The 22,213-nt window shown below is 38.2% G+C and overlaps 1 protein-coding gene across 5 annotated transcripts in view; it reads right to left on the bottom strand.

The window, feature by feature from the left end:
• DGKI (diacylglycerol kinase iota) overlaps positions 1-22,213 on the bottom strand; it is a 295,355-nt gene that overhangs the window by 80,756 nt on the left and 192,386 nt on the right. For all 5 annotated transcript variants that reach the window (XM_020792200.3, XM_078376256.1, XM_078376255.1 and 2 more), the window contains one exon: positions 661-761. In XM_020792200.3, the coding sequence (XP_020647859.3) occupies positions 661-761 (101 nt within the window). The remainder of the gene's footprint in view (positions 1-660; positions 762-22,213) is intronic.

Raw genomic sequence — 22,213 nt, 5'->3', positions numbered from 1 at the left:
TAAATAAAAATAACAGAACAAATATTTCTAAATTCCTATGACCTCACCTGAGTTTACATATTTTGATATGACCTTGCTTGATTGTTTTTGTCAGAAGCACCATCAATAGGTTTATCTGATAATTTTTATCCAGTCTTGGCACCATTAAGAGCATTTGGAGCAGCTAATATCAAGTCCTCCTTAGCACATGTTGAGGGGCATTGATACACTGACATAGGTGTGAGGTTCGCTCTTCTCCACACTCATCAAGGTCTTTGTTGATCCACTTTCCTCCATGTGTTTGGAAGGACAAGGAAGGCACCTCCTGAAGAATGTGAATGTGTTCGGTTATTCCCTGGGCAATGATACTACCTATCAGTTGTTTCCATTCCAGAAGCACCGATGTGAGGTTGCACAAACACCATTTTGTCACATCCAGTTAGGATGTAACTAAGGCATGTGTCACCACGGCTAGATCAGATCTCTCCAGGGGTGGGTGCAATACATGTCAAGAAACTCAGGCCACAGAAGCAATTAGACACAAATGGTTAGCTAATAAGCCTCACCAAAGCTTGTGGACTCACATTCAAGAGTAACTTATACAGACAAGAAAAAAATGCATACAGAGCAAAATCACAGTGTTAGCCAATCCCTCAAAAAATCCCCAAAGCAAAGACTTACAAGCTTCCCGGAGTTTTTCTTTGTCGTAATGCAGTCCCTCATAATCTTGTAAACTAATTCGGTTCACTCTGATCCGTAGGCGTTCTGGGATGGCATGGGGACTGTGAAAAAAGACATGAGATTCATCAGGACATAATGCAGGGTCAATGGCACATGTCCCCTGAAAGGAGAACAGGATTTCCTCAGAATAAGAATGGGAGCTGCAGGGCCAAACCCTTAGCATAATCAATACCCCACAAGCATGCAGCTGCCAATCTTAAATCACAAGCTTGAGGGAAACAAAGGACTTGTTTTTCATTCAATAGAACAATAGACCCTTGAAGATCAGAAAGGTCAAAAAGCCCTTCTACAAAAATAGTCAGAAATAGAGATGGGCATGAACCAGGAAAAAAAGACAAATCAGGGTGCTTCATGGCTAACCACAAACCACCCATGAGCACCAGAACAACAAACTAGATCGTGTCTTCTCGAAGGCTTTAATGGCTGGGATCTGATGGTGTGGGTTTTTCAGGCTCTTCAGAGGACTGGAGTAGGAACTCTGTCCATGCTCTGTTGCTGTTTGTTGGATAGTTGAGTAGTTGAGTATTTCCCACAGCTATAAATACTCAACTCTCCAACAAACAGCAACAGAGCATGGACAGAGTTCCTACTCCAATCCTCTGAAGATGCCGGCCATAGAGACTGGCAAAACGTCAGGAAGAACAACCTTCAGAACACAGCCAAAGAGCCCTAAAAACCCACAACAACCATCAGATCGTGTCTCTTTTCTTTTCCCAGTTTGTGCCCTGAGGAGGGGAACCCCCACCCCCTCTGCCACCTGCTGTCCCCCTTCCCACTGCCCTGTTGCCTCCATATACAGTCCTGCTGCCTCCTCCTCTTCATCTTCCACCGCTGTTATCTTTAGAGATAATAGGCCTGACTCCCAGAAGGAAAGCTGGACTGCTGTCTTTAAAGATGGTGGCATGGAAGAATGACAACAAGACCAGGTAGAGAGGTAACAGGGGCAATGGGAAGGGGGCAGAAAAAAAACGAAATGCTAAGCAGAAAAAAGTTTGGCATTTTGGTTCATTTTGGCAAGACGGAATCCCCAAACCGAACTATGAAATCAATTCGTGGATTTCTTCGGTCCATAGTTCAGTTCATATCCAGAAATATAAGGTCTGTTTCTGAGATAGATTCCATGTGTTCCTGCTGTCTGTACACTCAGGTCTTCAGAGTCATTGTGGGTGCCCTTCCCACCCAAGATAAGGGCCTTTACAGAGGTGGTGCCAAAACAGGAATTACACCCCCAAGGGAATCATCCAGTTCTTATCTTGTCGTCTTTCACATGCCAGACAAAGCTCTCTTTTACCTTCCCATGATTTAAAGACGAATCTATGTTTCATTTTATGTTCAGGGCCCCCAAATGCAGCTCCAGTACCCTCACTTTTGTTTTTTACACTCAGAAAACAATCTTATCAGGTAATGCGGGAGCAACTGTTGCAAATTGGGGGCAATTCCTGGATTTTTCCCACATAAAAACATTTTAAAAAAAAACAAAACCGCCACTAGAGAGTATAAGGATTTTCACTTTCAAAATATTGTTTGAAGGGTGACACAAGGAAGCAGACGTGGCTCTGTGAGGTTTCCGGTGCAATACCCCCAGACCTCTGGAAGTTGCCTACCCCTGCTTTATGAAAACAGAAAGGGAGTCATGATTGAAGGACATTCTAAAAATGTCTATCAAGAAATGCCACTTATTTCTAAATAAATGCTTCTCCCTTTAGTCACCAACGTGCCAAGGATCACCCTGTGTTCTGAACCAAGCAGATGGGAAGCCCACTTAAACTAAGCCACTTTTAAAAAGCAGTAATTCAATAAGCTCTTAAGATTTTATTATTCTGGTGCAATGTCATTTTTAACTGCTTTTTATGTGACCCCTCCATGGCTGGGTTGCAAAGGAGAAACCAAGTTTCTCTCCCCCCTCAGTTTGCCATTAGGAAAAAAAAAGTGTACATGAAAAGACTTGGGTTTTTCATGAAAGTCTAGCCTAATATTTGATTTCCGTGTGCAATTTTGCACAACTTATGCATTTTGCAAGTAGCTCCCCATAATAAAAGGGATTTTAGATGTGATGGAAGGTATTTTCTCTAACGTAAACATTTTTGCATATTTCCCCTTAGTCTGTGCATTTCAGTGTGCCTTTTTTTTATCAGATAAACTTTAGCACACAATTCAGAGAACTGCAAATACCGACAGTAATGTCATTTCTGTTTCTGTACTGTTTTAGGAAGCACCAATTAGGCAGGTCCCTGTTAAAATATGAACCTAATTATGCTGCTCAGCATCCATACATCTCAGTAGACATAAACAAGTTTGCAGTGGAAAAAGGTGGGAATGCTACCAACCTTAGCCATAAAAAAATTATAAATTCAAATAGCTCATTTACTCTCCTGCAAATGATTATATCATTATGCTTTTGTTATTATCAAAACTATCCATTTGGACCCTGGGCAACATATTTTCACTGACCCTCTTCTACTAAAGTGTGCAGTGATGGCAATTAGGGAATATTTTTGAGGGAGATTATTTTATACCTTGCCTGGTTGCTAAAAACAGATCTGTCACCTATCAGTAGATTTTTTTTTTCTAAAAGCAAAGAAAGAACCCAAGGATGAACTCCCTGTTAAAGCAGCACCTTAAGGCAGAGACTGTCTCATCTTAGAATTGACAGGAAGGAATGAACCCTAACTGCAGGTTACAACTGTAAGCTAGAAAAGGTGTAATTGTTTTTTTAAGTTCATGGCAAGCATTTCATTAGGAGGAATATAACACATTCTCAGCTTTGGACAACATGCTAAAGTATTAAAGAATTATGCATAACAAAAAAAAGCCGGCCAAAATAATTATGTTTGATATTTCCCCACCGACAACCCTAGAGAGACAGCGATCCATTGGTACTAAATAGCAGCAGCTGTGTTGTCCAGGTGCCCTCAGATGTCAAAAAAGTGTGGTGTGCAAAGCAAGCTGTCATGATTTGTCAGAGACACAGCGGCACCCACAATGTCCGTGCAGCTTGAGGGGACAGCTGTCTACCTTAACTGGCATTTGGACATCTCCTCTGACTGAAAAAAAAATATCTACCTGCTGTTTCCTGTAGGTAGACATGGGAACTGGGAACACAGGGGAGAGAAGAGAAGGTTGTGCATGAATAACAGCAGAGCACCGGCAAGTTGGCTGTGCATATTTCCTGACAGGGCATGTACTTACTTCATATTCAACGAGCAACTGAGAGAGAAAAAGATGAAGATAGCGAGGGGTATGATAGCCCCGTAAAGTTTCAGATGAAATAAGTTTCTGAAATCCAATACTGACAAAAACATTTTTAAAAAAATTATACGGATTAAAAAAACCCACTACTTACAATAGTCTCTGGTTGTAGATTTAGCTATTTATTATTTGATTTAGCGTTTACATTGAAAGAAAAAAGAAGAAAAATTTTTAAAAAACAGCCCTCCCTGAGGCATTTTTGAATACATGCAAGAACGGTCCAAAGATTTTATAAAACTCAGAGCACATCTCCGATCTTCTCTCATATCCAAGAATGTAAACATTCCATTGACTGATAGATATCGAGAAAAGGGGAGGGGGAATGCTTGCAACTTTTCAGTGAAAAAACTAGAAGACCTTGCAAATTAACAGGCAGAAAACAAACTAAAACAGGAGACTGTCTCACAGTGTCACACAAAAGGTATCTCTTGTTCTCCCCACAGCCCTTTATTTTTAACAAGAGAGACTTTCTCACTTCCATCGCAGTGTACTGAAATAAAGTCAAGGCAACTGAGATCAGTTTACATATCTGAGTTCTTCCCAGGCCATCCGGATAACTAGTAATTATTTTTGCCCAAGAAGAAACTCTACAAGAAACTCACAGATCATTCTCAAAGCGAAACCAAAATTTAACTTCCCAATTGCATTTAAAAAAAAAAAAGCATGACGATTAATTGTGAAGAGGCAAACCATTTGGGCAGCACCCAACACACCAAGAACTCTTGAAATACTTTACTAATGAGATCTGGTAATGATAAATCTTGTGGGATAATTTCCCTCCCAAGAATTAAAAACTCTACCCTGTCAACTTTTGGAAATTCCAAGGTTTGTTTTCACAAAGGAAAGAGGAATTTTTCAAAAATTCTGCACTGCACATTCATTTCTGCCAGTTAATAAAGCACTATCTATTATCTGCAGAGAATGTATTCATTTAAACATTTTATTGCTACTGTTTATATATTTTCATTTGATTTACTGCTTAAATGCTTTTTGTATATTTAAGGATTTGGATCTTATTTGCCCGTCTCCTGCTGAATCAAGAGAAAAGCACTCCTGATCATGAAATGATGATGATGATGATGATGATTTCCATTCTGTCATGGTACTCTTAAAAGTGTCCTTTGTCTTTCCCCTGAAATATCGGTCTCTTGGCAAAGAAAAGTGCCATTGGACTATCAGGCTGTCATTGTCGTTTAGCCATTTAGTCGTTTCCGACTCTTCGTGACCCCATGGACCAGAGCACGCCAAGCCCTCCTATCTTCCATTATCAGGCTGTAGTGTTCATCTACAATATTCTTCTGTAGAGTAGCTTTCATCTGCTTTCAGCATTGAATATCTGCAGCCACATATCCTATAGCAGGTTCTGCTCCACTGTCTTTTCAGGAACATATGCGGAGACAGATATTATACACAGTACTTGTTTAGGAAGGAATAATTACATTGAACATTGCTGCAGTTCTACCATGCATGTCAGGAAACCTGCTAAAGAGTTAATTTTTTCAAAGGGGCAAAATGATTGATTTTCATCCATTTCTTCTCTTTTTCTGAGATAAAGCCCAGATGTTTGCTTTCAGGCAGTCAGCTTTGGAAACTGACAAGCAGAATGAGATTTGTGCACAAAATGAATATGTACATAGTAAAGTCAATATCTCTTTAAAAAAATTCTCCCCAAGCACATTTTTCCTCCATACTGCAGGTATTTAATATAGTTACTGATCACTTATCTAATTTATTTCTTGTTTATGTTACTGTTACAGAATCAGAAAAAGAAGGGGAGTCAAGGATCACCTAAACAAACCATAGCATCTCTAACATGTGACCAGTTTCTATGTAAACATTAGAGCTGTGGTAAAAATTTATTCCATGAGAATTTTGATCATTCTCAATCATGCGGTAGAAAAGAAATTCCCTTTGGAAAGAATTTTGATTAAGGAGAACTTTTAGAGATATAAGTTGAAGGGATTTTGTGCTTACCTTACTTATGAGGTAGCTGGTGGGTATGTGGACTTGTTTTGTCGTTTACTGTACCATCACCTCTGTGGCAGCCAGCAAACCCCACCCCACCCTTAAAGCCTAGAATAAAACATTTTAAGACATGTCATGAGGTAAATACCTCCATAAGGTCTTTTCAAATTAGGAAGTGTGGGCAGCCGGCAAAGCTGCAGAGTAATAAAGAGATGTGTAACCAAAAGTAAAAAAATAGACACAACACCCTTGGCCACCTTGCAGTGTTACACCATGCTGAAAAGAATAACTGAATAAATTCTAAAAGACCTTGGAGAATGAGGCAGAAAGAACAGAAGACTCTTTCATGGGAAAATAATGCTTTAGGAAAACTGGAGGATAAAGAAGGGCACAACACAAACTTTCCATTTTTCTTTGAACAGGACACAAGACTGCCTTCCTCATATTCACTTCAGGGCTTAAAGAAAAAACATTAGGATGAGAAAAATCTTCCTGCAGTGACTCCTCACAAATGTAACCTTTGAAAGTCCTGGTGAAAGTGCCGGATACTGAAGAACGAGAACATGTGCTGAACCATTTGGTTTCAGCAGATATTTTTATGAGAAATGTTCAGTGATTTTATTTTTCTAGAAACAGAAGTCTGCTTTACATAATGACTTCTCTGCCAGTGTCGGGGTGGCTGACCCCTCACCATCCCTTCCACAATGACACTGGATAGAGGGTGCTGTGAAAGAAATGAAAGAGTGACCAGGCTGTCACCACAGCTGTTAATGCTGCCACTTCCAATGGTCCTGCAAAAGCCAAACATCTCTTATGGATCAAACACAAAGTTGTGCTACAGCTAATGCTGAGCCTCGCCTTTAAGAAATTGCTACACAATCTCTCCTTCCCTTGGAGACATTTTTCCACAGATTTCTGTCTCCACATATAGGGCAGAGAATTTTAAAAGATCATTTGTGCCCAGCTACTGTATGTTTTTTTTTTTTAATAAAGAGCACTGTGCCATTTTCCAAGGCAGTCGGTTTCACTGTCAAACAGTTTGTGCCATCATAAATTCCATCTTAAATGTTTCATCAAGCTGCCTTTCTAGTAAATTCAGAAAGGAGGGTGATTCGTACCCTCTCAAGCAAGTGACATGTGGGGAGCCAAAGGGTTCTGTCCTTGGCCCATTGTTGTTCAGCCTCTCCTTAAAATGCCTCGATCTTCGAGACAGGATTTTAAATCACTTTTACAAGGTGGGGAAACTGAGTAAAAAGAAATCAGCCTTCAGAGGAGAGAAATGAAACTCTGCATTTAAGCTGAGAAAAAAATGCAGCTATTATATGCTAGCTCAACATGACTATAAACAGTAATGTCACTTTCCAGGTAAATACATGGAAACCTTAATTCGTAAACTATCAAAGTAGTTTAAAATATACATCAGCTAAAAACAAAATATACTGTAATGCAAAGTCTTTCAAAGCTTTGAAAAAAGAACAATCCAAAATTCTGTGGCTCCAACAGAGAAGTCCATGCTTCCTGTGGAAATTAATCTAATCTCACCTTGTGATGAAATAATAATATAATAATTGTAAAACTTCAGAGTATCATCAAGTCCAGCCCCTGTCAGGGAGGCACAGTGGAGAACTGAACTTCCAAACATGTCAAAACCACTAAGCTAGCTAGCAGTTTATTCACTAAAAATTCATTGGTAGGTTTGAATTAATGGGAAGGTGCTCATTACTTGCTCATTTTTCAATATATTCAAAATTTAAAGCTTTTTAATGATTGAATTGAACTGATAGATAGTGAAGTAGTTTTAAATCAGCTGAAATACACCAGCAACTGAAGAGCTGCACTTTGTATGGCCATCTTGAAGAAGAGCCCTTCGTAGTGGGTCTTAATGATAGCTCAACTTCAATGCTCTTAAAGACTTCAGGTTCTGCTGAAGAACCCTAGGTGTCTACCCTAGACATTTCTTCTGCGTCTATGGCTTGCTCCTGGAAGACAAGCCTTGAACGGCATTGGCTAGATTACTGTATTTAAGTAGCAAGTCACAGCTGAAACAGAAAATAAATCTAGGGTGCAGCAGAAAATGCTCACGAGCACTGCTAGATCCAGCATTATCACCAGATTACATGGCTTCTCCTGTGAGCTCAGAGCCTAGTCAGGAAAGGAGACATCATACACATATGTAACATTTGCTTATGTAGTATGGAGGTGGGATCATACTGCTAGGGAGAAAATAATCCCCTTCCAAACAGGTGTCAGCCCATCTTAGAACACTGAGTATCTTTCCTCCAACCAAAGAAAATTTATTTTTGATCCATGCAGATTTCTTGCTTTGGGATATAGCTCCCAGAGGAAGTCTGGGAATTGTAGCCCCAAAACACAAATCCACGCAAGTCCCAGTTCATCTACACTGCTTCATCTGCACTTGCCGTCTCCCCAGTTTTCCAAGCAAACTGGAAGTACAACACTGGGAAGAATCCAGCAGCATGACCCTACTTGCATTAGGCCCCATGTATATATTGTGCCTCCTGTTACAAGGAGGCTCTGTGTTCTTGGGAGAAGTAGCCTACATCAACAAAGGCTATTAGTAGCAGAGTAGCGTCATAGCAGGCAAGGCAAAGTCACATCTGGTAAGGTCAGGGCAAGAGCATATTGCTTGGATAAGGCAGACACAGTCAGCACCTTGGACAGAGCTGTATGGGAAAGCTGTGAGTATCCTCTCACGGGGGGTGGGGGTGTCAGGTCTACTGGGATGGGATAAACTCTACTCTTGCTGTTGATACCACAATCTCCGAGAAGCTATATACCTTAGGAAATCATGGTTTCATTCTGCAACTACTGGCTTCTACAGTGAGAAAGGAAAGGCACCTGCTCTAAAAAGTGAGTTAAGTGCATGTGTCCATCAGCTGAAACAACACCCTCTGACCTGGGAGGATTCTTCAGCAGATGTTTCATCCCCAACTATGTCCTCCTTCCTACAAACACAAGGGTTCAAGGCAGGGGAATATGACACAATGTGAGAAAAGGGTCTGGGTGTGCAGATCCAATTCCATAGGAAAGAAATGCCCTCCCTAAAACCCTTATGAGTTTGTGTTTTGGTAGAGAAAGCAGGCTGATAGAATGAGCACCCCAAGGCAAATTGCACATGCATATCTAATTGAGCCCCATACAATGACTCAAAGCCAAGCTCAGAAGGGGAGAGGAGCAAATTGACTATGACTGAAAGGTATAGAGCAGAGACGTCACTTCCGCTCGGGGGGATGACCAGCTAGGAGCGAACCCTCCGTATCGCCTAGCAAGGTAAAAAGCTATTAAAATGCATTTCTTTCTTTAGAAGAATGTTTTTTTTATCATAAATCCTTGGAGAGAAGGATAAGGAAGGCATATCGCTGATTAAAAGCCTTAAGGACTATGTTCTTTTAAAGTTAAAAACTACTTTCACTTTCATGGCCGATTAGCTACTGGCGTTTTCCAGCTGCCCTGCTCCTAACGAAAAGCCTGAAACAACAATAATTATTTTTAATTAGAACTCTCTATGTCAAGGAGGAGGGATAAAACTGCCAAAACCCCCTCAGATCGCAGTTTGGAAAGATTGACGACACAACCAACTGAAGACGATAGGATGGACGAGGTTACAAGGCTTATAAAAGATCTGTCTTGTAAAATGTCTGAAGGCTTTGACAAAACAGAGCAAAGATCTAAGTCCATCGAAAGAAGCATCACTAAGCTTCAAGATCAAATTTCAGGGGTGTCACAGGAGTTAAAGGACATGAAGAGCAAAATTAGGGACCTTGGTGATACAGTTCAAGGAAATAAAGAAGAAATTGTGTCCATGGCGCAGCAAATTTCTGATACCAATAAAAAGCTTATATTTATGGATGATAACCTCAGAAGGTCTAATATTAAAATAATGAACTTCCAAGTGCAACAGGGCCGAGATCTCAGAAAGGAGATAATGGCTTGGATAAACTCTATAATGGACACGCAGCATCTGATTGAAACAGATATAGAAAAGGCATATTTCCTGGGAAATCCAAGTAGTCTCGGTATTAGACCAGTGGTTGTGAAGTTTTTGAATCATACAAAGAAAGAACAATTTTTAAAAGCAATCAGACAAAAACAAGACCAGCTGGTTTATAGGGACAGAAAAATTCAGATTTTCCAGGATTTTTGTAAAGAGACTGCGAAATGGCGAGGATCTATGCAGCCGGTTACAGCAATTCTGAGGAAAAATAACATCAGATATCATTGGGGCTACCCAATTTTTTTGAAAATCTGGAAAGACAAGATTTTGTTTAAAATCCACTCCTGCGAGCAAGGTTTACAACTGCTGAAAGATTGGAACATTTATGAAGGAGAAAGTCAGGAGTTAATTCCAACCACAAGCAAAGAACTAGAAGGCTGAACCAGAAGGAAGAAGATGGACCAGTTTTTTCTTATATTTTTTTATTATTCTATCTTATTTTTTATATCTTTTATTTTTTTTTTCCTTTATCTTTCTCCTAATAAAATCTTTCTTATATATATGTATGTGTATGCATATATATATACATATATATGTTTCTCTCCTCCCCTCTTTCCCCTCTTCTAATTTTTGAGGTTCTTTTTTGTTGTTTTTAAAATAGCTTTATAGAATAATACCATTTATTTATTTTACTCTTGTTCTAATCATACTAAACACACTAAATTTAGATAGTAAAAGGGGTAACAAAATTAAAATTACTAAAAACTAAATATAAACTCTTTAAAGGATTCCAGTAAGGGGAAGGGGGGAAGGAGAAGGGTATTCTTATTCTTATTTTTATCTTGTTACTATTGTAGTATTAAACATTAAGTAGAAATGCAAAAGTTAAATGAAAAGATCAGAGGCAAGGCTCCGGTCATGGTTCCGCCGGACGATGGTGGCGTCTCCCCCCCACCTTTTGCTCATGCCAGTGGTCATGGCATGGGACCATGGTGGAGAGGATACGAATGTATATGTTCACAAAATTGGTGAAAATCAATTATGGGGTGTTGTTTTGTCTGTTTTATGTTGTTGGTGGGAGGTAAGGTTACACACGGGACCTATTGGAAAGAAAACTTTTGAACACATATGGGTAGAAAAATAAGACTTGCAACTTTAAACGTTAAAGGCCTCGGATCAACAGTGAAAAGAAGAAGAATAGAAGCATTGTTGAGGAAAAACAAGCTGGATATCGTCTTTCTACAAGAGACTCATCAATCAGAAAAAGGAGTCAATGAGTTAAAGATGAACAATATCGACATTTATGAAAAAAATTTTGGAACTTCTAAATCTAGGGGTGTAGCAATTATAATTTTCAAAAACTGCGAATTTAAAGTAGAAAAGGTAGTAAAAGATTGTAATGGTAGATTTATAATAATGCAAGGTAAAATGGGGTTGGAAGAATATACTTTGGTAAATATGTACACACCTAATAATAAACAAGGTGAATTTTATGATTTGGTTTTTAAAGAAATGGAAAAGGTAAAGAAAGGTTATGTTATTATGGCAGGAGATTTCAATATGGTTATGGATAAGATAAAAGACAAAACTGCATACAGTCGGAATGATATTTATCATAGAAACACAATATTAAGTAAAAAGATAAAAAATAACCATTTGAAGGATATTTGGAGAGAAATGAAAGGTGATGAAAAAAGATATACTTATTTTTCAGTTGTGCACAATACTTACTCTAGAATAGATTATATATTTACATCTCAGGATTTAATTTCTAAGATTGTTGATACTGAAATAAACCCTATTAAAATAACAGATCATGCATTGATGTTAATAGAGATTGAAATAAAGAAAGATTATAAAGACTCCAAAAGATGGAGAATTGATAATAATATTCTGCAGCATCCAGAAATAATAGAAAAGATAAAGAAGGAATGGCTAGAATTATGGACAATAAATGAAACAGGAGGTGCTAAGCCAGGCCTGTTGTGGGACACAATGAAAGCAATCACAAGAGGAATAACGATAAGAGAATCGTGTAAATTAAAAAAAATTAAGGAGGGACATGTGAAAAAAATAGAAGAAGATTTGAAAAACTTAGAAAATAGATTTTTTACAGAAAGAGATAGAAGAATATTAATAGAAATTCAGGCTAAGAGAAAGGAATTAGATAATATAGAAATAGAGAAAGTTCAAAGAGATTTGATGTATTTAAAGAGACATTTTTTTGAATTTAATAACAAAAACTCAAAATTGTTAGCTAAAATGTGTAAAAATAAAAGAGCAAAAAATTCAATAGGGATAATTAAAGATCAAACAGGTAAAAATTGTAATATAATGAAAGAAAAATTGAAGATTTTTCATGAATTTTTTCAGAAACTATACAAAGGAAATAACATAAAGAAAGAATGTATAGAAAAATATATAAACGATAATTTAAAAACTAAATTATCAGAAAATGATAAAAGAATATTAGAAGAAGAGATCAAGGAGCAAGAGATTGCTGAAGTCATAAATAAATTAAAAAATGGTAAAACACCAGGTCCTGACGGATTGGGTTCAGAATATTATAAACACTTTAGCACCATTTTAATACCTAAGTTAAAAATGATTTATAATAAGATAATGGAAGGAGAGACAATACCAGCTTCATGGAAGCATTCATTAACGATTCTCATTCTAAAACCCAATAAGGATCAAACAGATCCGGGATCCTATAGACCTATATCTTTAATAAACCAAGATGCTAAGATTTTTACCGCTATATTGGCAAATAGATTAAATAGATTTATAGCAAATTATATTAAAGAAGACCAATGTGGTTTCATTAAGGGTAGACAAATGGACAATTTAACTAGACGAGTTTTAAATATTATACATGAAATAGAAAAAGAAAAAATAAAAGCAATGATTTTATCATTGGATATATTTAAAGCCTTTGATTGTGTTGAATGGTCAACACTAAAACTTCTTATAAGAGGTTGGGGATTTGGTAAAAAGTTTAGAGGTGTTATAGATCAATTATACTTAGATAATACTTCAGAAATAATAGTTAATGATGGTATAACGGAAAAGATCTTTCTAGGCCGAGGTACTAGACAAGGCTGCCCACTTTCACCAATATTGTTTTGCATGATTATAGAATTATTAGCTAACGCAATAAGAAATGATAAATTAATTAAAGGAACAGGTAAAAATGAAATGATTAAAATTAATTTGTTTGCTGATGATTCCTTACTGACTATTAAAAATCCATTAGAGAGTATGGAAAACATTAAAAACCATTTAGAAAAATTTGGGGAAATAACAGGTTTAAGGATTAATTGGCAAAAATCACAAATGATGATGTTTAACTATAATATACAGGAGCAAGACATGTTTGTGAATAAATATAGCGTTAAAATGTGTAATCTTATCAAATATTTAGGTATAAACATAATTAGAACAACTCAAAAATTAAAAGAGAAAAATTTTAATAAATTAAAAAATGAAATTAAAGATAAATTGCAAGAGTACGCCAAATTGAAACTATCATGGTTTGGGAGAATCGCTTTAATTAAGATGAAAATATTATCGAAGATCACTTTTTTATTTAGGATGCTCCCAATACGATTAGAAGAAGAGGATTTTAAATATTGGCAGGGATTAATTAATGGATTTTGTAATCAAGGCAAAAAATCTAGAATAAATAAAAGATATTGGTATAAGGCTCAAAAAAAAGGAGGTTTAGGTATGCCCAATGTTAAAAATTATTATATAGCAAATCAATTAAGAGTTATTGGAGATATTATATTCAATAAAGAAAAATTAATTTGGTGGGAGATGGAATCTTCAGAAATAAATGGAAATGCTGAAGGATACTTGTTTAATATACTAAAGAGAAGTTCAATAAATCAGATTAAAAACCCCTTTTTAAGAAACCTGTTAAATATTTGGAATAAATATAAAGAGAAGTTTTGTCCCTTAACTTCACCATTAAAACTAGTGACTGAGACAGAAAACTTTCCTACAAATTTAAAGGATTTAGTAGAATTATTTAAGAATAAAAGGGTTGCAAGATTGAAGGACTGGATGGGTAACATGAGATCGAAGGAGTTGATTATGTCTAAACTGCAATCTAATAAACTATCATGGTATAATCTTATTCAGTTAGACACCTGGACAAAGGATTGGTTGAAAACTAATGGTAAATGTAGAGAACTTACTAAGTACGAACAATTTCTGTCATCACATGAAGATATGCAAGATACAACTTTGAAAGGAATAGTAAGTAAAATATATAATATAATTTTGGAACAAGAGGAAAAAGAATGGGGAATAGAAGGTTTAAAATTAATTTGGGAAAACGATTTAAAAACAGATATTAAAATAGAGGATTGGACAAAAATGTGGAGGATGAGAGTGTTAAGATTAATGTCAACAAGAATAAAGGAAAATTTTTTTAAAATCTGTCTAAGGTGGTATTTGACTCCTGTAAAATTGAATATAATAAATCCAACATACTCCAAAGCATGTTGGAAATGTGATGAGGAAATTGGTACGTATTTTCATATGTGGTGGGAATGTAAAGTGGTTAAGAAATTTTGGGAATTGATTTTTAAGGAAATGTGTGATATATTTGGTAAAGATATTGATTTTAATGCCAAAATTGCTTTATTGTCAATTTTTGATAATACAGATCTGGACCATCACTCGAAAGAATTAATCACTAATTTTATGACAGGTGCTAGAATATTAATAGCTAGATTTTGGAAAGACAAGAATTATATTAAAATTGAAGACTGGTATTGTGAAGTATGGGACATTGCATTAAATGATAAATTGACTATGGAACTTAAAATAAAAAGAGGGGAAATAAGATGTAACAATTTCTATGATATTTGGGGTAAATTTGTGGAATTTGTGTTAGTGAAAGGAAGGGGGAAAGCCTCTAAAGAATACTCAATACAATTTTGGAGAGGTAATCTGTAAGAAAAAAATTATTATAGTAAATAGAGTCCCGTGGGTATGGGGTGCACATTAGAATTTAGTTTATAATAAGCACTATTACTTATATTTTTTTGTATTTTTGTTATGTATGTGTTCTTTTGTGTATTTTTTTTTGTGTATAAAATAAAATATTAAAAAAAAAAAAAAAAAAACAAAAAAAAATGAAAGGTATAGAGCAGAAGTGGGCAGGTTTCAGAAGTGTGGGGCACATTTTTCCATTCCTGAGACCCTCCAAGACTCTCAGAATGTTTTCTATTGTATTAAAAACATCTGGTTTGCTAAAATAAGGTGTGAGGTTTGCCTTGTTTCTCGTTCCCCCTCAGAGGTGAAATTCTCCCTTTTAAAAACCCAAACCAAAAGTGTGTGTGTATGTGAGAGAGAGACTGAGATTGAAAGAGAGAGAGAGAGAGAGAGAGAGAGAGATTTGCAAAAAATGGCCTTAGACTTCATAATTCCCACCTCTGCAACAATGGAAAACTTTGGAGAACTATGTGTCCAAAGAACCCCAAGGAACTGGTGGAAAGAGAAGAAGGCCCCAGTTCATTTGAACTTACTGTCCTCATGTCTGAAGCTATAGCACATGACACATTGTACCAGGACAACACTACTCCTGAGTATACCTCACCCCATTGCCCAGGCTCTTGCTTCAGTCACATGTTGCAGTCTTAAGGCCTGACAATACATTCTGACAACAAGATGTACACTATGTTGAAGGTTGTGGTCCTAACTCCAGCTGGTTAGCTATGGTTAGTTATTCAGTTGTATATCTTTGGCTTCCAGTCAGAAGGGTTAGGAAAACAAGAGAATTCAGGCCAATGGTTGAGCTAAGGGCATTTATCTGACATTAAAACATTCTGCCACAGCACCAAGTTGATTCACCTGGAAGAAAACTTTTAATTAAAACACAGCCTTGTTCTCTTTCAATTATTTGCAGGTCCTGCGAACCATATCTTATCCTTCAAGTGTCTGTATATAGAAATACTGAGCGGGAGGGAGAATCCAGTCAGATTTCTGACAGATTTTTTTTTAACTAAGAAAATGCAGTCTACTTCATACTGTTGAATTAATAACACTGCAAATATGATTCAGTAAGAAATCTGCCTCCTTTTTTAAAAAATCCCTCAAAATTAAACAAAACTAAAGTTCTGAAAATATAAAACTCCCCTGGGGCATGTTTGCTGTGACAGATTAATGAATTACCTATCTCCTGAAGAAGAAATAAACATGCAAAACTAATTAAATGTCAGGCCTTTAGAACAATAGGGAGAAGGGAAACAGCAGGTACAAAAGAAAAATAATTAACCTCGTTACTGAGATCTCATTGTCAAGAGCTTAGAAATGATGCACATTAAAAAAAAACCCCAAGGCTTTATTTGACAACACTCATTCAAAACATAAAAAGATGCCATCACAGAAAGAAGAAAAGGGTCTCATGGCATCTCAAAGACTAGACACGTCATGGCAGTCCAAGCCTTCATGCATTTGAGCCCAATTCACTAGATATAGTGCATTCAATACACACAAATACAGGTGTGTGAAAACACACACACATACACAGAGGACAAATGAAACAGTGGGAGCAAAAGGCCACAAATGAAATGCCAGATGAAATGCCTAAGGCACGCTGGGCATGTTCTGTGTCAATGGTACCCAATCTTAGGTCCTGAGATGTTCTTGGACTACAACTCCCAGAAATCCTGGCCGGCACAGCAAGTGGTGAAGGCTTCTGGGAGTTTTAGTCCAAGAACATCGGGGGGGGGGGTCCAGGTTGGGAACCATTCTTCTAGGTGTCTGGGAACTGATTCTAGGGGACCATGTGAAGCCTCAAAGCACAGAAAAAATAGGGAGGAATACAAAAGTGACTTGAATTTCCCTTCTATTTTATAAATATGAGGTGTTTTTTTAAAAAATTTAAAAGGTGGGTGGGGGAAGTGTTTTACAATTTATTTAAAAAGAAAGCTGCCTCTTCTATAGCTTTTTGCATTTTTGGCCCCTGTTGGTGGGAATCTGGGCAGGACTCACAGGAAACAAAAACATCAGAAGGGGACGAATTTGGGGAAGGGTAGATGTAGAAAACAGTGAGAAACAGTGTAAGACTTCCTTAGGAGACTGGGCTTCATTCTATAGTTTCTCAGAAGCTTACTAGCCAATCCCAATAACACAGCCTAGCTTTCCTGAAAGGCTCGTGTGAGTTAAGGTCTTTCCCATGAAGTACACAAGTGCAAGCAGAGGAAACAGGCAGGTCCATCTGGCTTAGCTGGCATCCTATGTGCCAGGGGTTGGCAAAGTTGACCACCCACCTGCTGCTGTTGGACTGCTACCCTCACTAGCCCTAGCCAGGATAATCAATGATGAGGAATGCTGGAACTTGCCACCCAGCAACTGCTGCAGGGCTGGCACTGTATGCAAATGAGAAGACACCTCTGCATTTCCTTCCATAGTCTTCTTGAAACATTAAGTAGAGAAGAGGACAAGTGTGACATAGTGGTTAAGAGTGTCCGACTAGGAAACAGGAGACCTGGCTTCAAATCTCTGCTCTGCTACTGAAACTCTGTGTGGCATAGCAGCAAACAACCACTCCTTCCATTATCTCACATCCCTTGAAAATTCTCCCAAGGTTGCCAGATGTCAGAAACAAGTTGACAGCACATAACAACCATGTATAACATGGGAATTCAGTTGTTAAATCCAAGGGCTCTGCTGCAGACCAATTAGCCCGCAAAAAAAAAAAAAAAAAAAAAAAAATCTCAGAGGCCAGTTGCATTTTGTAACAGCAAATTACTTACTGTTAAACAGCACCACAGTCATATAGGAGATCTGGCTCCTTGAGGAACATTTTGCTCCAAGTTTCGAGTGGTTCCCATATATTTTAATAGAATAAATGAATCCATCCCCTGAATCCACCTGCAGCCCAAACAACACCACTCATGCAAAAGGAGGAAAGGACAGCAAGCTGAGGGAATTTGGAATCAAGGGACCAAGGCATGCTGTTGGTTGGCTGGATGAGGTGCAACACAAAATCAGGAAGAGGAGGAACAGAGCAGAACATTCTGGAAAAGAATGGAAGGCTGGAATCCTGAACAGGAAAACCCCACACTCCCCCATTGTCACAGTAAAAGTGCCTTTAAATGTATCAGGCAGTGTGCCTTTATTTCATGGCTGTTCTGTGATTATTCCCTATCTCCTTTTCTTCCTTCATCACATTTCTGATTAAGGGGCAAGTTGCTAAATCCCAGCCTTGCTCTACTTCTTTCCATACAGTATTTACTATTTATTTAAAATATGTTTATCTTGCCTTTCTGTGAGGACTGTGTTTCCCCATATAACAAAAGTGGTGTCCAGATGTGCAGAAAGTTGACTTCTGGAGTATATGTTACATTTTACTGCAATCTTGAGGTAAAACCAGATGCAAAATAGTTCCTGAAGATGTGTCCTTAAAATTAAAGAAGAAGGGTGTATATGACCATATATTTCACACAGGAATTTATTGTTACTACCACAGCTGAGCTGGCAATCGTTTCACACCCATTCCTGTTACTGCTTTTATCTCTGCTATTGCTACTGGAAGTCATAAGCTGGATATCTATGACAAATTCCCAGAGACTTATCAGCATACATATATGGCTCTACCTTACACTCTTTCTCATTAACCGTTTTGACCTCAGCAATGTAGTAAACACATCCTGTATTCACAAGAATAATCAACACTGAATATTTCAGAAACTAGTATTGTCATGATTGTGAATATTAAGGTTAAAATTTGAATTGAAGATGGATTATGTAGTTGTGGAGAATTATAAAATGAATACATATTGGTTCTGTGTTAGAATGATTTTGTATGATGGGAATGTTTTCTCCAAGAGGCGATGGGAAAGTTCCATGTAATCAGCCATGTTAGGGGACAATAAGGAGTAAAGACACAACATGTTGTCTGGATCTAGACCTGAGACGAGGAGATGGAAAACAATACCTGGAATTCTCATGGGAAAAGGAGGCGTGATGTGAACGGACTGTCCTTAACGCCAATTGGTCAACACCTCGAGGGACGAAGGAGAAGGGTGGTGCCAAGAAGATAGAAAATGGAGGATTGTGCCACATGGACAGAGATTCCAGATTCCAGATACCTGATTCCAGTTTCTAGATTCTAGGGAACAATTTTGTGTTCTTCTGCTGAGATGTAGAATAGTAGAAAGAGATGGAGGCTAACCCTTGCCTACCCTTAAAGAAGCTTTTTAGAATTTTAGCATATTTTTGCTAGTTAAATTTTGTTATGATTTTAACTGCAATATCTTTCGGAAATGTGACTTATGCTTTGCTTATGCAACAAACTGAATATCTTTAAAGACTGTATTTTAAGAATGGTCTTTTGAACAGCAAGTCTGTGGAGCCTGCTTCCAGGATAGTTGTTAGGCCACAAAATGCTACAGAGTCCTTTTTTGGCTGAGCTTTGATCATTCTTGCAGATTCCAAAGCTCATGTATTTTCTCTTGTGTTTTGTCTTGCTAAACTTAATTAAGTACAAGCGAGTGCCTTTTTAGAACAGACTTGTGATAAGGGGTTTGTGTTACGTCCTGGCTGAGTCACCCAGACTCTGCTCAGCTGTTTTGGAGTACACAGACCCCTGGACACTCTCTGTTCGTGAATCGAGCAGTCCTTCATTGGATGCTAGGTTCTGACAAGTATAATTGCCTTTTTTGTGTCTACCTTTATCTAATCTCTCCCAACTCCCACAATACTTTAGAGCACCAGAAATGCCCTATTCCTCTATCCTGCCCCAAATGTAAGTAGAAATAAACATTTATCTCATAATTGGTTTATTATTATGTTGTTGTCACTTCAACTTATATACTGCCCCAAAATGCTAAAAGCATTCCCTGGGCAGTTTACAGCCTAATGATTAGAGATGGGGAATTAACATGGTTCATCATGGTTTGTCAGATTGAGTCCCTGGATTGCTCATCCCACCTCCTCCTGCAGGTGACCTGTCAGAAGCAGTGCTAGGGGCTTCCCTCCTGTGCTTTCTCCTCTAAGTGGGTGCCCGTGAGAGCAGGTGGGGTGCAGAATCTGGGGCACTTACACAACGCCTGTAGGCCCAATCCGACGAACTACGTCAAACCACTGAACTGTGGTAAATGCCCATCTCTAATAATTGTGCAAACATCATTTTGCTCCCCAATAAGCTGAACATTGTTTTACTAACCTTGGAAAGATGGAAAGCTGACTCAACCTTGAGGCAGCTACCTAAACTGGCCAGCATCGAATTCGAGTTGTGAGCAGAGTCTTGACTGCAGTACTTCAGTCTAACCACTGTGCTGTGGGGCTCTTATTATAAAATGATTATTATGAAATAATTAACATCATCAGCTAGCACAGAGATTTTAGTGAGCACAACAAAGCATTTTCTCTGTGGGCAGCAATGATGAATAAGATATTTTGTTTGCTTAACTTTAGCCAAATATTTATCTAAACCTGTGTACAAGCAATCTGGAGGGAAATGATTTTATAACAGGGCATGAGGTTTTAGTGCCAGCTTGAAGTCGCCAAGATAATTTCAGAGAAGGTCACACCCATTAGTAGTGGAGAACTCTGGCCAAGAATCTATAACCTTCCATTTCCAAAATGCAAGGCTAATTCCTTAAGTGGACTTTTGACATTTGAAGGTTATCACCTGCCACTCACATTCCTCTGAATCAGGTCTGTAATGTTGTTCCAACAGGATTTTAGAAACAACACACTCTGCCAAGCTGGGGAAGCGCATTTGAATCTCAAAGCAACAAGCATCTCAAATCCAATTTCTGTAGTGCCCCTTGGGTTTGTGCTTTAATTTATCAGACACACTAATTGTCAGTCATTGTGCAGCTGCCTGATTAATCTATTCTTTTCAGATCTGGAGATACAGAATATCTTTGACTAACAAATTAGCTGAAGTCTCTTTGTTTAAAAAAAAAAAAGATGCCACTCTCTTCCTGCCTCGACCCCACATCTAAAATTAACGGGGATGCTGAAAGAAGTCAAGCCAAGCGGTCAAGTAGATTGGAAACCACTTAGAGCACTGGTTCTTAACCTTGGGTTACTCAGAAGTTTTGGACTGCAACTCCCAGAAGCCTTCACCACCAGCTGTCCTGACTGGGGTTTCTGGGAGTTGCAGTTCAAAAGCATCCGAGTAACAAAGGTTAAGAACCACTGACTTAGAGGGCTGGCCGTGCATTATGAAGTAACAGAGAGCTGTCACGTGGGTAAACAAATTTCAAAGGAAGCAAATGCCACTGCCCTGCGGTGATGTGTGTTAGGGCAGGGCTTGGGATGGAAAGATCAAGAGCCCCACTCAGCAGGATTAGCAAGAAGGTCCCTAAAAACAAAAAGGGACGTGGTGGCGCTGTGGGCTAAACCACAGAAGCCTGTGCTGCAGGGTCAGAAGGCCAGCAGTCGTAAGATCGAATCCACGCGACGGAGTGAGTGCCCGTCACTTGTCCCAGCTCCCACCAACCTAGCAGTTTGAAAGCATGCAAATGCGAGTAGATTAATAGGGACCACCTCGGTGGGAAGGTAACAGCGTTCTGTGTCTAAGTCGCACTGGCCATGTGACCACGGAAGATTGTCTTCGGACAAACGCTGGCTCTATGGCTTGGAAACGGGGATGAGCACCGCCCCCTAGAGTCGAACACGACTGGACAAAAATTGTCAAGGGGAACTTTTACCTTTACCTTACCCTAAAAACAGCATGACTGTATTACTCTGTGGATTAATATGAAGACTGCAGGATAGCTCAGTGTCTTAGGTATCTGGTTGTGGAGCCAGAGGTTGGGAGTTCGATTTCTCATTGTGTCTTCTTAACAGGGGCTGGACTTGATGAAACATAGTGTCCCTTCCAGCTCTGCATTCCTAAGATTATGGAGTGATATAGTTTAATGTATAATGGAATGAGGGCATAAGATGGTATGTTGACATTCTGACATTACTGGATGGCATCTCTGAGTCTTGTAACCACTTGCCATCTTTGTGTGTCAATATTCAAGGAATTTACCACCAACATAGGTAGCTGGTAGTAAAATTCTGGCATCCTCATCATCATCATCCATTTTTATATATTCATTTATTCATATAGTACTAGGTTGGAGAAAATGCAGTCCTTTAGATATTGATAGATTGCTTTTTCCAGCTGTTCTCAGGCAGTAGAGCCAGTGGTGATGGGAACAGTTGTTCATTAATATGTGGGGGGCAAATATTCCCCCACCTAATTAAGGCTGGAAAGAGCACTCCATAAATTCTCCATTCTTCAGGTTCAACCTGAAGGAGACATTTCAGTAAGGAATATTTAAAACCCCACAAGATTCCCCA

Source organism: Pogona vitticeps, chromosome 5 (genome assembly GCF_051106095.1).
Source record: "Pogona vitticeps strain Pit_001003342236 chromosome 5, PviZW2.1, whole genome shotgun sequence".
In the NCBI taxonomy this organism is placed as follows: domain Eukaryota; kingdom Metazoa; phylum Chordata; class Lepidosauria; order Squamata; family Agamidae; genus Pogona; species Pogona vitticeps.
Note: the sequence above shows the minus strand (reverse complement) of the source record. Positions and strands in the feature narration are given on the sequence as shown.